This window comes from Herpailurus yagouaroundi, unplaced genomic scaffold (assembly GCF_014898765.1).
Source record: "Herpailurus yagouaroundi ecotype Mexico unplaced genomic scaffold, PumYag 65983, whole genome shotgun sequence".
NCBI lineage: Eukaryota > Metazoa > Chordata > Mammalia > Carnivora > Felidae > Herpailurus > Herpailurus yagouaroundi.
In genome coordinates this window covers 539-17,204 of record NW_024419068.1, presented here as the reverse complement: position 1 = coordinate 17,204, position 16,666 = coordinate 539, and the positions used below count along the sequence as shown (strand labels likewise).

Below are 16,666 nucleotides of genomic sequence, written 5' to 3'. Positions count from 1 at the left end.
CCCTGCACACCGGGATAGGCTAATCTCCTACGGATCAAGTGGTCCATTGGCGCCAGTCGAGGTTGCTTCTCCCAGCTCTCAGGCTCTACCTTGGTGGCAAAGGAAGTGGAAATGCACCATCTCCAAATCCCGGACACAAGCTGCCAACTAATGTAGTGGCGTTCTCGCCCAGAGAGTCGTGACGCAGAGGTTTTTAATTTCCAGGAAGCAACTTTATTCGTGCTGGTACCACTCAGTTGGGTTCGTACCAGAAGAACTGAGAACCAAATGTCACGTGGCATAGTTTTTTATACATTTTCTATTTCTTTGTCTCCCATATATGGTAACACACACAAACACACAGTCTGATTAAGTAATCTCAGTTTACAAGGTCATGAGGGATGTTGTCACGTAGGCGCATAGCCAGGTTACCTTGAAGTTTTTTCTTGCTTTTTTTCTCTCTCCTTAGGGAGGGGAGTCTACCACACTGAGGATATAATTAATATACGACATGTCTATCTATAGGCAACCGTGCTGTAGGGAATATATGGAAACTGTTAAGAGGCTCAGTCCTAGCAGCTGTCATCACAAACATTGTTTTCTTTGTTTGCATCTATAGGAGATACTGGATGGTGACTAACTTATCGTGGCAATCACCTCACGACGTATGTAAGTCACATTATTATGCTGAACCCCTTAAACTTATACAGGGCCGCGTATCAATTGTATCTTAATAAAAAGGGGGAAATTTTTCTTCAAGAATTCATGCGTCGAGTTTGGAGACGGAGGAGAACAAGATGTCTTTTTTCTGATTTGTTTCCTGTGGCTCCTTTTCCCTTCAGAACTCCATTGAGAGAGCACTAGGCAAGCCCGGGGGGCGGAAATCAACTCAGCCAAATTCACCAAACTGAAGGGTTTCTTTTCCTGAGCTTTGCTTTGCCGGCCCGACAAAGCAGAGAGGCCCGGGCCTCCCAAGCCCTGGCCAGACCTGCCTGGGAGCCCCGTGCCCGGTCTCCGGGGCCCGCTTCGTCCGGCTGCCTGTCTGGCCTCCCCAGGTCCACCTGTGCTCGACCTTTCCATCTCAAACCTACTCACACTCTCTGCAGCAAGGCTAATAAACCCACTCTGAGTTTTCCTTTTCTGCTTTATTTTCTCCTTATTCTATTTTTTTTCTCCAAATTATCCTTTGATACAATTTAGGGTTTTCTATGGTCACAAACAATCCTCCCTTGTCCATGGACCCACAAATCAGTCATCACTGACTGAGCCAATGAAAATGTTTTTGGAATGACCACATGTAAAAATCCAGCCTGAGCCAGAGTCATCCCCTACCAAAGACAAATTCCATACAACGTCTTCAGAACAGGAACATCAAAATGAAGACAAAAATCTCAGGTTTTAGAAATTCCTCAATAGGATATTCACTAGTGCATTTGGTAGATGCTAAAATTTGAATTTGGTCTCTGCAAGGCATAATTCTCACCTAACACTTCCACGTTTGTTATGTGGGCGAAACTTTGTTTGAAATTGTTTTTTTAGGGGCACCTGCCTGGCTCAGTTGGTAGAGCATATGACTGTTGATATTGGCATCAAAAGCTGGAGCCCGAGGTTGGGTGTAGAGATTACTTTAACAAATGAAATAAAATATTAATAAAAGGCATTATTTTACTTTGTTTCATATTATTGACATATCTCAGAGGTTGAAACCCCCCGTATCTCCACTATAATGCACACCTTGCTATGTTAACAATGTTTTCCAGCTGACTTATGAAAGAATTCCAGAAAACTAAAATTGAGGCCTGCCTCTGTCTATACCTCTTTACCAGATACTTAGAAACAACAGGAGGATTGGGGCGCCTGGGTGGCTCAGTCAGTTGAGCGGCCAACTTCGGCTCAGGTCATAATCTCGCAGTCTGTGATTTCGAGCCCTGCCAGGCTCTATGCTGACAGCTCAGAGCCTGGAGCCTGCTTCTGATTCTAGGTCTCCCTCTCTCTGGCCCTCCCCTGCTTGCTCTCTGTCTCTCTTTCTCTCTCAAAAATAATAAACATTAAAAATTTTTTTAAAAAAAGAAACAACAGTAGGATGGTTTCCATAATTGTGCAAAAGCTTATGTTAATGTAATCTCATAGTCCATTTTTGTTTTTGTTTTACCTTGCCTAAGGACACTGATCCGGAAAAATATTGCTAAGGCCAATGTTTTTTTAAAAAAAAATTTAATGTTTTTATTTCTTTTTGAGAGAGAGAGAGAGAGACTGCACCAGCAGGGGAGGGGCAGAGAGAGAGAGAGAGAGAGAGAGAGAGAGACAGAATCTGAAGCAGGTTCCAGGCTCTGAGCTGTCAGCACAGAGTGCTAAGCCCAAGGTTACTGCTAAAGGGAGAGAAAACTGTTTTCCATCCTTCAAGCCCTTCCAGCTGGACTAAGATTTAAATTTACTGGAGAGAGATTCACAGGAGAAAAAAACTAAAAGTTTTATGACGTGCACAGAGCCCAATAGTGAAATTGAGACCCAAAGAAATGACCAAAGCAGGTAGTTTTTATACACTTTAGATAAAGAGAAAAAAAAAATCTGTGAGTAGTGGACAGGACCAAGAAACTGTGTTTGGAAGTTTCAATTTGTAAGGAATTCTAAACAGAATTTGGGCTGGGGCAGAAAATTAGTAAAAAAGTAACAGGTGTTGTTTATGCAGTTTACTAAGCTGTAAATTCCCCATCTATGGTTCGAAGGATGTCTTGTTACCTCCTGGTATAGGGAAAGTACCTTTCACAGGGGAGACTTATTTCCTGCTTCCAAGGGGACAGAGGAAGGTCTGCATGTCCTTCCTGAATGACTCTATTTAAAGTAGCTTTACAAGGGGATGGAGAACCATTTATCATGCTAATTGTCAACAAAAGAAAGCCAGAGTAGCCATACTTATATCAGACAGTCTAGACTTTAAAATAAAGACTGTATCAAGAGATGCAGAAGGGCATTATATCATAATCAAGGGGTCTATCCACCAAGAAGACCTAACAATTGTAAACATTTATGCTCCAAATGTGAAAGCACCCAAATATATAAATCAATTAATCGCAAACAGAAAGAAATTCATTGATAAGAATACCATAATAGTAGGGGAATTCAACACCCCACTTACAACAATGGACAGATCATCTAATCAGAAAATCACCAAGGACACAATGGCTTTGAATGACACACAGGACCAGATGGATTTCACAGATATATTCAGAACATTTCATCCTAAAGCAGTGGAATATACATTCTTCTCCAGTGCACATGGAACATTCTCCAGAACAGACCAGGTGCAGGAACACAAATCAGCCCTCAACAAGTACAAAAAGATCGAGATCATACCGTGCATATTTTCAGACCACCATGCTATGAAATTCGAAATCAACCACAAGAAAAAAATTTGGAAAGGTAAAAAATACTTGGAGACTAAAGAACATCCTACTAAAGAATGAATGGGCTAACCAAGAAGTTAAAGAGGAAATTAAAAAGTATATGGAAGCCAATGAAAATATTAACACCACAGCCCAAAACCTCTGGGATGCAGCAAAGGTGGTCATAAGAGGAAAGTATATAGCAATCCAGGCCTTCCTAAAGAAGGAAGAAAGCTCTCAGATACATAACCTAACCTTATACCTTAAAGAACTTGGAAAAGCAAATAAAACCCAAAACCAGCAGAAGACAGGAAATAATAAAGATCAGAGCAGATATCAATGCTATCGAAACCAACAAAAAACAGTAGAACAGATCAATGAAGCCAGGAGCTGGTTCTTTGAAAGAATTAACAAAATTGATAAACCCCTAGCCAGACTGGTCAAAATGAAAAGGAAAGGACCCAAATAAATAAAATCAAGAATGAAAGAGGAGAGATCACAACCAACACAGTGGAAATAAAAACAAAAAAAGTGAATATTATGAGCAATTATATGCCAATAAAATGGGCAATCTGAAAGAAATAGAAAAATTCCCGGAAACATATAAACTACCAAAAGTGAAACAGGAAGAAATAGAAAATTTGAACAGACCCATAACCAGTAAAGAAATTGAATCAGTAATCAAAACCTCCCAAAAACAAGAGTCTAGGGCCAGATGGCTTTCCAGGGGAATTCTACCAAACATTTAAGGAAGAGTTAGCACCTATTCTCCTGAAGCTGTCCCAAAAATTGAAATGGAAGGAAAACTTCCAAACTCTTTCTATGAAGCCAGCATTACCTTGATTCCAAAACCAGACACAGACCCCACTAAAAATGAGAACTATAGACCCATTTCCCTGATGAACATGGATGCGAAAATCCTCAACAAGATATTAGCCAACTGGATGAAACAATACATTAAAAAAATTATTCACCACGACCAAGAGGGATTTATACCTGGGATGCAGGGCTGGTTCAATATCCGCAAAAAAATCAATGAGATTCATCACATCAAAAAGAAAGGACAAGAACCACACGATCCTCTCAATAGATGCAAAGAAAGCATTTGACAAGATACAGCATCCTTTCTTGATAAAAAACCCTCAAGAAAGTAGGAATAGAAGGATCCTACCTCGAGATCATAAAAGCCATATATGAAGGACCCAACGCTAATATCCTCAATGGGGAAAAACTGAGAGCTTTCCCCCTAAGGTCAGGAACAAGACAGGGATGTCCACTCTCACCACAGTTACTCAACACGGTATTGGAAGTCTTAGCCTCAGCAATCAGACAACACAAAGGAATAAAAGGCATCCAGATCGGCCAGGAGGAGGTCAAACTTTCATTCTTTGCAGATGACATGATATTCTATATGGAAAACCCAAAATATTCCACCAAAAAACTGCTAGAACTGATCCATGAATTCAGCAAAGTCACAGGATATAAAATCAATGTACAGAAATCGGTTGCATTTCTATACACGAATAATGTAGCAACAGAAAGAGAAATCAAGGAATCGATCCCATTTACAATTGCACCGAAAACTGTAAAATACCTAGGAATAAACCTAACTAAAGAGGTGAAAAATTTATACACTGAAAACTACAGAAAGCTTATGAAAGAAATTGAAGAAGACACACAAAAAAAATGGAAAAAGATTCCATGCTCATGGATAACAAGAACAAATATTGTTGCAATGTCGATACTACCCAAAGCGATCTACGTATTCAATGCAATCCCTATCAAAATAACACCAGCATTCTTCACAGAGCTAGAAAAAATAATCCTAAAATTGGTATGGAACCAGAAAAGACCCCAAGTAGCCAAAGCAATCTTGAAAAGGAAAACCAAAGCAGGAGGCATCACAATCCCAGACTTCAAGTTGAATTACAAAGCTGTAATCATCAAGACAGTATGGTAGTGGCACAAGAACAGACACTCAGATCAATGGATCAACAGGATAGAGAACGCAGAAATGGACCCACAAATGTATGGCCAACTAATCTTTGACAAAGCAGGGAAGAATATCCAGTGGAATAAAGAGAGTCTCTTCAGCAAGTGGTGCTGGGAAAAACTAGACAGCAATATGCAGAAAAATTAACCTGGACCACTTTCTTATACCATACACAAAAATAAACTCAAAATGGATGAGAGACCTAAATGTAAGACAAGAAGCCATCAGAATCCTTAAAGAGAAAGCAGGTAAAAACCTCTTTGACCTTGGCTGCAGCAAATTCTTACTCAACACGTCTCCAGAGGCATGGGAAACAAAAGCAAAAATGAACTATTGGGACCTCATCAAATAAAAAGCTTCCGCACAGCGAGGGAAACAATCAGCAAAACTAAAAGGCAACCGATGGAATGGGAGAAGATATTTGCAAATGACATATCAGATAAAGGGTTAGTATCCAAAATCTATAAAGAACTTATCAAACTCAACACCCCCCAAAAAAAATAACCCAGTGAAGAAATGGGCAAAAGACATGAATAGACACTTTTCCAAAGAAGACATCCAGATCGCCAACTGTCACATGAACAAATGCTCCACATCACTCATCATCAGGGAAATACAAATCAAAACCACAATAAGATACCACCTCACACCTGTCAGAATGGCTAACATTCACAACTCAGGCAACAACAGATGTTGGCAAGGATGCGGAGAAAGAGGGATGCTGTTGCATTGCTGGTGGGAATGAAAACTGGTGCAGCCACTTTGGAAAACAGTATGAGGGGTCCTCAAAAAATTAAAACTAGAACTACCCTATGCAATTGCACTACTAGGTATTTATCCAAAGGATACATGTGTGCTGTTTTGAAGGCACACATGCACCCCCATGTTGATAGCAGCACTATCAACAATAGCCAAAGTATAGAAAGAGCCCAAATGCCCATCGATGGATGAATGGATAAAGAAGATGTGGTGTGTATATATATATATATATATACATATATATATTACAATATATATATATAGACTATATATATATATAGACAATAGAGTATTACTCAGCAGTCAAAAAGAATGAAATCTTGCCATTTGCAACTACAGAGATGGAACTGGAGGGTATTATGTTAAGTGAAATTAGTGAGAAAAAGACAAATATATGACTTCATTCATACGAGGGCTTTAAGATACAAAACATAAACATAAAGGAAGGAAGGGAGGCAAAAATAATATACAAACAGGGCGGGGGCAAAACATAAGAGACTCTTAAATATGGAGAACAAACAGAGGGTTACTGGGAGGGGTTGTGGGAGGGGGATGGGCTAAAACATGAAAAAAAAGAAATGAAGAACAATGGAAAACATGAATATTTAAGTCTAAATAAACATTGACTAGGGGTGCCTGGGTGGCTCAGTCGGTTGAGCATCCGACTTCGGCTCAGGTCATGATCTCGTGTTCATGGGTTCAAGCCCTGCATCAGGCTCTGTGCTGACAGCTCAGAGCCTGGAGCCTGCTTCAGATTCTGTGTCTCCCTCTCTCTCTGCTCCTCCCCCCGCTCATGCTCTGTCTCTCTCTGTCTCTCAAAAATAAAATAAAACATTAAAAAAATTTTTTAATAAAAAACATTGACTATATAAAATTTTAAAAATAATAAAAATAAAGCAGCTTTAGGGGCACCTGGCTGGCTCAGTGGGTAGAGCATGTGATTGGGGTCACAAGTTTGAGCCCTGTCTTGGGCGTAGAGATGTCTTAAAAAGAAAAAATAGGGGCGCCTCGGTGGCTCAGTTGGTTAAGTGCCCGACTCTTGATTTTCGGTCAGATCATTATCTCAGTTTGTGGGATCGAGCCCCACGTCGGGCTATGCACTGACAGCGTGGAGCCAGCTTGAGATTCTCTCTCTCCCTCTCTCTCTCTGCCCCTCCCCTGCTTGTGCTCTTGCTGTCTCTCAAAAGAAATAAATAAACATTTTTTAAAAAGAAAGCAGCTTTAATCCAAAATAATCAATATGCCATTTTGGTATATTTTGGGGTGGCTTGCCCTGGGTCCCTTAGGAACAACATGGTGGTTGCCAGAGGGGAGGTAGGTGGGGCGTGGGTTCCATAGATGAAGGGGATTAAGAGGTACAAACTTCCAGTTACAAAATACTTCAGGATTTCATAGGGCTAAAAGTACAGCATGGGACACATGGTCATTAGTGTTTTGATAATGTTGCACAGTGACAGGTGGTAACCACACTTATCGCAGTGAGCATGTCGAAATGTATAGAATTGCGGAACCACAAAGTTGTACACTTGAAAACAATGCCACATTGTCAACTCTACTTCGAAAGAAAACCACAACTGCAGTGGGAGAGGGCTTCTGTCTCATGGAGCTCTGTTGGGGCGCAGAGGTGTCCCTTTTCTCCTCGGCCAGGACTGGAGGCCAAGATCAGCTCTTGAGGGTGACCGTCATGGCTGCAACGTGTCGGGTAGCCTTGTTTTCCTCCGTGAGACTTTTTGTAGTTGTGAGGCCCTATTTGGGTGTTACTAGGCCAGGGCCTTCAGTGGCAGCACGGAGCTCAGGGTTTGGGGCTTTCCTTAGACACCACCAGGCTCTTGTACGCTGATCCGGGGCTACGTTGCCCCAAAAGTGGCTGCCCCCCCCCCCCGCCTGCTGCACAGGCGAGGACGCGTGCCCACACAACATGTAGTCACCTACCACAGAGAGGCCAGTGAATGAGGGGGACCTCTCCGTCCCAGGCGTCCTACTGCTTTGGGCCGCCGAGTAGATGTTACCTGGAAGAGGGGTGTCCAGAAATGGTGACGCCCATTGTGGAAGGGGCATCTGAGGCCACCTAACCGAGGAGGAAACACACCGTTTTTCCTTGCCCGGATTAACTTGGGGGCCAGTCTGGCAGCTCCAGCTATCTGCCCGCACCTGTGCCTCCTGGGCAGGGTTTGGTGCAGGAATGCAGGGCCCAGGGCAGTGAGCAAGACCCGGGAGTGGGTTCTGGGGGAGAAGGAACACTGCAGGCCTGACAGTGCACTGGCAGCAAGCACAACGCCTGCTTTTTAAAAACATTTTTTAATGTCTATTTATTTTTGAGAGAGAGAGAGCATGAGGGAGAGAGGGGCAGGGAGAAGAGAGAGACACAGATTCCAAAGCAGGCTCCAGGCTCTGAGCTGTCAGCACACAGCCCGACGCGGGGCTGGAACTCACAAACGGCGAGATCATGACCTGAGCCGAAGTCGGACGCTCAACCGACTGAGCCCCCCAGGCGCCCCCACAAAGTGTGCTTGTAAGCAGTTAGCTGCATCCAGTGGGACAGCTCTGGGCCCACACGATTGTGGGCCGTGCCATGCTGCCTGGGCACAAATCTCTGGCACGTTTTCTACATCGAAGTACCTACTTCATCAGTTGAGAAAATAGTGTGTTAGAAAGCTTTAAAAAGTTCTAAAAGTATTTTATTCAGTAAGACAAGTTCTGAGAGCATCTTATTTTATTCTAAAAGCAATAAACTACTCTCTGTGGGGAAAAAGGGACCTCAGGAGGCGCAGGTACTTGGACTTTATGCTGGACCCTACCTATCAGACTCAGCTTCACCAAACATACATTTATTGCTCATCTGTTGTGTTCTATGTGTGGATTATTCCCTAACTCCAGTGTCAAAATATCCAGCCTTAGGCCAACTCACCTTAGGAGGGAAGGCCTCTTCTATTGCTGCTATCAGCCCCTGAACATTGGCCTCAGTCTGAACCACTTCCTGGTCATTCTTAGCAGGGTCTGGAAGAAATTCTGGTTATCTCTTTACTCTGTAGGGAATGGCAGCCTTACCAGGAGGCTATCTGGCTTGTCTGTTAATTACAGTATAATCATGGATAGGAAGAACACCCCTTAGCAGCTAATCACGGTCCCTGTGAGTGAGGTTGTGAATGGCCACTAAGATTTCCAATATTTTTTAAGATGTGGGAAATGCCTGGGGCTCCTGGGTGGCTCATTCGGTTAAGCGTCCACCTCTTGGTTTCCACTCAGGTCATGATCTCGCGGTTCGTGAGTCTGAGCCCCTTGTCAGGCGCTGGCAGCACGGAGCCTGCTTGGGATTCCCTCTCTTCCTCTCCCTCTGCCCCTCCCCTGCTTGTGTGCTCTCTCTCTCTCTCAAAATAAATAAATACCAACTTTTTAAAAATGTAGGAAATGCTTGTGATGAAATGTCAGAATATCAGATACAATGTGGAATACAGTAGTACTTGGAAAAGAAATTATAGGAAAACAACCTGAAAAATAACATTTTCATTATTACCCTTGGCTATTTGGCAGGGTTATAGTTGAGGTTAATATGCTTTTCTATTTTTCATTCTTTATTTTGAGAGAGAGACTGAGCAGGGAAAGGGCAGAGAGATGGGGAGAGACAGAGAGAATCCCAACCAGCTTCCATATACTGTCAGCACCGAGCCTGACATGGGGCTCAATCCCACAAACCCCAGGATCATGACCTGAGCCAAAATCAAAAGTCTGATGCTCAACCGACCGAGCCACCAGGTGCGCCGAGTTTAATAAGTTTTATTTTTGGTGTCTTCATACTTTCCATATAAATCACAATAATGTGTTACCTTTTTTTAAAGATTTTATTTTTATTTCATTATTTTTTATTTTTTATTTTTTTTTATTATTTTTTTTTTTATAAATTTTTTTTTCAACGTTTATTTATTTTTGGGACAGAGAGAGACAGAGCATGAACAGGGGAGGGGCAGAGAGAGAGGAAGACACAGAATCGGAAACAGGCTCCAGGCTCTGAGCCATCAGCCCAGAGCCCGACGCGGGGCTCGAACTCCCGGACGGCGAGATCGTGACCTGGCTGAAGTCGGACGCTTAACCGACTGCGCCACCCAGGCGCCCCTATTTCATTATTTTTTAAATGTCTATTTATTTTGAGAGAGAGAGCATGAGAGGAGAAGGGGCAGAGGGACAGGGAGACAGAGAATCTTAAGCAAGCTCCACTCTCAGCGCAAGCCTCACATAGTACTCAATCTCACCAACCATGAGATCAAGACCTGAGCCAAAATCAAGAGTCAGGCGTTCAACCAACTGAGCCACCCAGGCACCCCTAAAGATTTATTATTTATGTATCTATTTTTTTCAACGTTTATTTATTTTTGGGACAGAGAGAGACAGAGCATGAACGGGGGAGGGGCAGAGAGAGAGGGAGACACAGCATCGGAAACAGGCTCCAGGCTCTGAGCCATCAGCCCAGAGCCCGACGCGGGGCTCGAACTCACGGACCGCGAGATCGTGACCTGGCTGAAGTCGGACGCTTAACCGACTACGCCACCCAGGCGCCCCTCTATTTTTTTAATTTACATCCAAGTTAGTCAGCATATAGTACAACAATGACTTCAGGAGTAGATTCCTTTGTGCCCCTTACCCATTTAGCTCATCCCCCCTCCCACAACCCCTCCAGCAATCCTCAGTTTGTTCTCTGTATTTAAAAGTCTGTTATGTTTCATCTCCCTCCCTGTTTTTGTATTATTTTTGCCTCCCTTCCCTTATGTTCATCTATTTTGTATCTTAAATTCCTCATGAGTGAAGTCATGATATTTGTCTTGGGCTGACTAATTTCGCTTAGCATAATGCCCTCTAGTTCCACCCATGTAGTGGCAAATGGCAAGATTTCATTCTTTTCTGATTGCTAAGTAATGCTCCATTGTAAATATATATACCACATCTTCTTTATCCATTCATACATCGATGGACATTTGGCTCTTTCCATACCTAGTGATTTTGAGTAAACTCTACGCCCGACGTGGGGCCCAAACTTAACACCCCTGAGATCAAGAGTCCAAGACCTACCAACTGAACCAGCCGAGTGCCCAATACGTATCACTTTTGTTACTGAGGAAGAAGCATTTATTTGGGGAAGGCTAGGAAGACCTTCTACCCACGCTTCAAGAGTCATCTTAAAATCTACCTCCTCCGACTGTTTTCATATTTGTACTGATGTAAATTCTGCCTTCTTTGCACTTCCATATATTGCTTTATTACTTACGTGTGACATTTGCCTTGTTCTAGATTCTATGTGATTTTAACTCATGTATTTTCTTTCTCTCCATGACTTGCTTATATCTTTGGTGCTTGTTTTTAGTACATAGACACATTTAGACAATTAAATGCAATGAGGTACATGCACGAACATGTGCACACACACACAATAAAGAGGGAAATAGGGAGGGAAGAGGAGGGAGAGAAGGAAGGAAGGAGGAGGGAGAAAAGACAGGGAGGGAAGGAGGGAGTGGGAAGAGGGAGGAGAAAGTAGGGAAGAGGGAGGGAGGTGAGGGATGGATAGGGAACAGAGTGGGAGGAGGGCGAGAAGGAGGTAGGAGGGAAGAGGATGGCAGGGAAGAAGGCAGAGAGGTAGAAAGGGAAGGAGGAATCTAGGGAGGGAAGAACAGGTGAAGGGAGGAAGGAAGAGAGAGAGGGAGGGAGGGAAGGCGAGGGAAGGAAACTGTTTTTCCATACTTCATTCCGACTTCCTAAGAATTCTGTGAGTTGACCATCATTAGTTTAGTAAACAGTGGTAGTAATAGGAAGAGTTGCCCTATTTCCAGTTGGGGAAACGGAGGCACAGAGACAGGAAGGCTTGCCAGTGTCATGAGGTGAGAATATACCATGAAAGCAGAAGAACACGGCTGTGCCCGGAAACCAGACACGTGTGCTCCACCCAACTCCAGAGCCCGCTCGCTTTCCTCAGCCCCCTGTTCTCTGCTATAATATTTATGAAGGCGGAAGGGGGGGTTAGGGGCGCGGTCGCCACTCTAGCTGATGAAAGGTGCACACATCACCGTAACGCCACTACACGCGCAGACGTTTACATTCCAATTCCAGGGGACGCCTCATGCACCTTGTGGACCGATGTGGCCTCCAAGCAGGGACTCTGGCTCTCGACCTTGATCCCCTAGCCCAGTAACTGCAGTGAGCCGAACCCAGAGCCATCTGGGACTCCCCTCCAAGAACCCCATCCTAAAACACTGTTTTCATGAGTCTCGCTTGCCCCAAACTTACAGGGTTCCATCCTCCCAGATGCACATATCCCAACACCTCCCTTGAATTCGACCCCAACGTAATATTTAAACTTGATTTCCCTGCTGGATATGGAGTCCTCTGCAGACTCTTCTCTAGCTCCCTCTCGAGACAGCCACCCTGGCTGTGTCTGGGTTTCCTGAGATCGGCTTTCTACTTCTTCCTTCCTGGGGTTGCTCGAAATACCCTCTCCTATTGTCTTTGTTGGTACGGACGTTTGTTTATTTAGAGAGCAGGCACACGAGTCGGGGAGGGGCAGAGAGCCGGAGACAGAGAATCCCAAGCAGGAGCCACGCTGGGCCGCAGCCCCATATGGGGCTTGATCTCACAACCACGACATCATGACCTGAGCCAGTACCAAGAGTCCGTCGCTTAACCGACTGAGCCACCCAGGCGCCCCTCTCCTCCCCCCTTTAACTGCAGTTCTGCGCACAGCCTGCTTAGCATTTACCAAACTTTGGCTCACTCTGAGACGTGAGGGAAGCCCCACTACTCCCCGAAAGCCAACTCCGCTTCTACCAGGGGCTGCCAGGAACACTCTTCAGAGGTTTGGATCCTTGCCCACTTCCACCAAGCTGCATAACCTTGGGAAGGTCACCCAACCTCTCCAAGCCTCCGTCGCCTTGCCTCAGTAAGAAACAGTGATGCCTCGCACCACTCTCCTCCCCTCCCCGCGGACAGCTGCAAGATTCGTCAGCCAGGCCCCGGTGCGCAGCCGGCACTCACGTGAGGTCACCAGCACGAGCAAGCACGGCCACGTTCACTCCACAGGCTCGCACATCCACCCAGGGGCAGGGGTTATGCTCCATGTCCGGCACCTTCGATCACAGCGAGGGCCCAAGCGCAGCCTGAGCCCCCTCAGCCCTGACCCCTTACCTCCAGCATCAGCTCCGGTCGTCTGAGCCCGTCCTGTGGGCCTTCCTTCTATTACCTTGTACACTTCTCAGCTCAGGACAGGGGGCACCATCGTGATCCCCATTGTGCAGATGCGGCACGGGAGGCACAGGGATGTCAGCTGATTTACCTGGGCCACAGAGCAACTTAGTGGGGGTGGGGCTCCATCATTTTCAGCGTCTTTCTCTCACGTGGGCTGATCCCTCTGCTCAGACTGGGAGAAGCCAGGGCACAAAGGCTGAGTCTGCGCCGGAGGCACTGCCCACACTACCTGTCACGGGGCCCTGTAAGCACAGCAGGCCACGAGGTTTGGTGACTGGAGCCCAGGTAGGTACAAACAGACATGCAGCGGGGCGCCTGGCTGGCTCAGTTGGGGGAGTGTGGCTCTTGCTCTCAGGGCCATGGGCTCGAGCCCCACGTTGGGTGGAGAGATTACTGAAAAAAAGAGTTAAAAAAACAAAGACCCCAAATGACGTGTGGCCCTGGAGACCTGACGGTCACAAGAAAACTTCCTGTCCTCGTTGTCAACTGCCAGAGAACAACCAGCACCTGTCTTCTCTCACGGACCCTTGTGGATAAAGAAACACAAAATTGGCTGAAATCAGAAATGTGAGACAGTGTGGTGTGGCCACCGGAAACATTTTATTTTTGTCACCTCAATTACTCCCGCAGCACCCTGGTGAGGTGGTGGCTATTGCTGTCCTCGTTATACGGATGAGGACACCTGAGGAAACTGAGACTCAGCAACTCAACAGGCTGGCCAGCTAGCCAGGGCGAGCAAGCCGCGGCGCAGACCCCGGCAGGCTGGCTCCAGAGCGCCCACGGCCATAAACCCGGCACATCGAACCCCAGTCGTGGCTATTTTTGCTTAGGACGAGGCTCCATTCGGTTGTTAAGGTTTGCAAAGTGTGAAGTTACTGAAGAAAATACTACCACAACTGATGCCAAGGTAGGGCAATAGTTGTCTCGGGACACGGGAGGGACTGAGATGGAGCCAACGGGAAGGCTCCGTGGGAACGGGAGACACGAAAGAACGCGCCCCCTCAGCGGTCACGGATAATCGCAGCTAGTCCAGCACAAACAGAATGAAAGCCCTCGTAGGCCGCTCACGCGATAACTAATCTCAAGTCGAAACTGGGCATAGGGTGTCCAGCCGAGGCGGGGGAGGTGCCTGCGGCATTCAACAAGGGCCTCCCTGAGGAGGAAACATCTGGTTAAAGTCGTCAGGAGGACGCAGTCACCTTGCATCCCTTACCACCTCTTTGAAAACGAATTGGTCCGCAAACCTCTTTTAGTTAGTTTCTTACCCATCCTCCAGGGGCATGAGGCAGGGGCACTTATCCCGGAGACTCAGCGGGTGAGGTGACTAGGGCCCGTGATGCATTTAGGAACCCACAGAAATGATGGAGTGTCTGAATTCAAATGGGGGTGAGGAGACTGGCCGTGGGGTAAACGAGGGATATAAATCGAGCACGTTGTCGAGCATAAGGCCCACTGTGGGAAGCTGTTGTCAATATTTAGGATATTAACGAGTCTTGGAACATCAGTAAAACAGTTCTGGCGGGGAAAACCACAGAGCCCTCAATCTGGTCTGCTCCCTTTTATTTTTGACAAGAAATAAGCATGCATACCATTAAGTGGAGTTCAGTATTTGCTTACAGGTTTCCTCTGTTGATGTAAAAGTGACATACAAAAGAGTGCACAAATCTCAAACTTACATTTGTTGAGTTTTGACAAACTATATAAAACTATGTAGAGTCACTCTTTATCACGGATTCCTTGCTATGCCCCAAATCTCTTGTCCCTTGTCTCTTTTCTGTACTCACCTGGAGAAACCAAAACCCTACATAAATTCAACTCTCCGACCAATAAAAACGTATCCCTGCCGTAAGAAAAATAAATAAATAAAAAAGGAAAAGAAAAAGGAAACAACCAACAAGAAACGAAATTTATTTAGGGGTGCCTGGGTGGCTCAGTCGGTTGAGCATCTGGCTTTGGCTCACTTCATGATCTCTGGGTTCATGAGGTCCAGCCCCCCATCGGGCTCTCTGCCTTCAGCACAGAGCCCCCTTGAGATCCTCTGTCCCTCCCGCCCCGCTTGTGCTCTCTCTCAAAATAAATAAAAACAAAAGAAGTAAACTTCATTTATTCCCTCAGCGAGGGCTCAGGAAGATCTTTCTAGAAAAACCGAGAGGCTGAGGGAAGGGAGAAATGGCGGCGGGAAATTACCTGCATCCCAAAGGTCCCAACCCTTGAGGGATATGCATGCTTGTATAGAGAAATCTATAGTTAGAGGCATAGCTGCTGTGCAGGAATGCTTCAGGATAGGCGGTTACAATGAGACAAAGAAACAAATATTTGAAAAAGAAAAATTGCAAGAAAAAAAAAGCAGGAGCTGTGTGCACTTTAAGCAGCCTTGAATGCACTGTGCAGGTTTGTAGCCCTGCACCGAGATGTAGCTTCGTCACTAAAATTCTGGAGGCACCGGACTTTCCCAAGGGGCACGTGTGGTTTTATTTGCATAGTGCATCTGAGCACCAGGCACGATCAGCAACCCCAAGCCCCAGCTCCTGTTCCCGGGTACCCGGGAGTTTGGCGGGCTCTAACTTCAGCATCTCGCTGAAAAAACTCAGAGTGTGCCACCTCAGAGCTGATCACATTCATTTGATGACTATTCCCTGCTTTGTACCGGCTGCTAGGTCCAGAGGTTGGGGGGTGGGGGTGGGGCTGGCCCAAGAGAGATTGTCCCAACATTTCTGCCAGGTCTCCAGACCTAGGGTGAGGTCTGTCTCTCACCCTATGGAAATAGGCAAACACAATGCAGCACAGCCCCTTGCTCTGGAGTGGGGGAGACATGCCGCCAGTTTGGGGGACACGAGCTAAGCTACAACTGAAGCCGCCAGTTCTGGTTACCCATAGTCCCCTCCGATGCCTTAGAGCGAGTGCTCCCCACCCCAGCCCTCTTGGCAGGAGCACCCGCCCACTTGGTGCCCAAGCCCAGCCGCATGCGCACCTCGGCGAGCCCAACCCCCACTAAAGGGTGGTATATATAAAGCGCCTAGCCGGACGCTGGGTAGCTGAACTCGACCGCACGGCCGCGTAGCCACCGCTTCACGTGTGACCCAGTGATCCAGCAGATCCAGACGCAGATCCACACAGGACGGCAGAGGGATACTATGGATCCTTTCAACCAATTCAAGCGCGAAGTCACGGGCTTCCCCAGCCTGGGAGTCGACGAGGACCGGGAAGAGCTGCGTGGTCTGTGCCAGTCGGGACCAGCGTCTTCGCCACGTCCCAGAAATGAAGGGTCCCTGGGCGAGGGGAGCGGTCTGGCCACCCCTCAGATGCCTCCCCTGGTCTCCTCCCCACA

At 46.1% G+C, this 16,666-nt stretch overlaps 1 protein-coding gene and 1 non-coding gene across 2 annotated transcripts in view; both read left to right on the top strand.

Moving 5' to 3' along the window:
- Positions 1-7,702: 7,702 nt before the first annotated feature.
- LOC121024561 (small Cajal body-specific RNA 20) lies at positions 7,703-7,845 on the top strand. Its single transcript, XR_005787746.1, has one exon.
- Positions 7,846-16,443: 8,598 nt separating this feature from the next.
- LOC121024560 (homeobox protein Rhox5-like) overlaps positions 16,444-16,666 on the top strand; it is a 755-nt gene continuing 532 nt past the window's right edge. Inside the window, exon 1 of the mRNA XM_040466769.1 lies at positions 16,444-16,554. Within this exon, the coding sequence (XP_040322703.1) occupies positions 16,473-16,554 (82 nt within the window). The 5' untranslated portion in view covers positions 16,444-16,472. The remainder of the gene's footprint in view (positions 16,555-16,666) is intronic.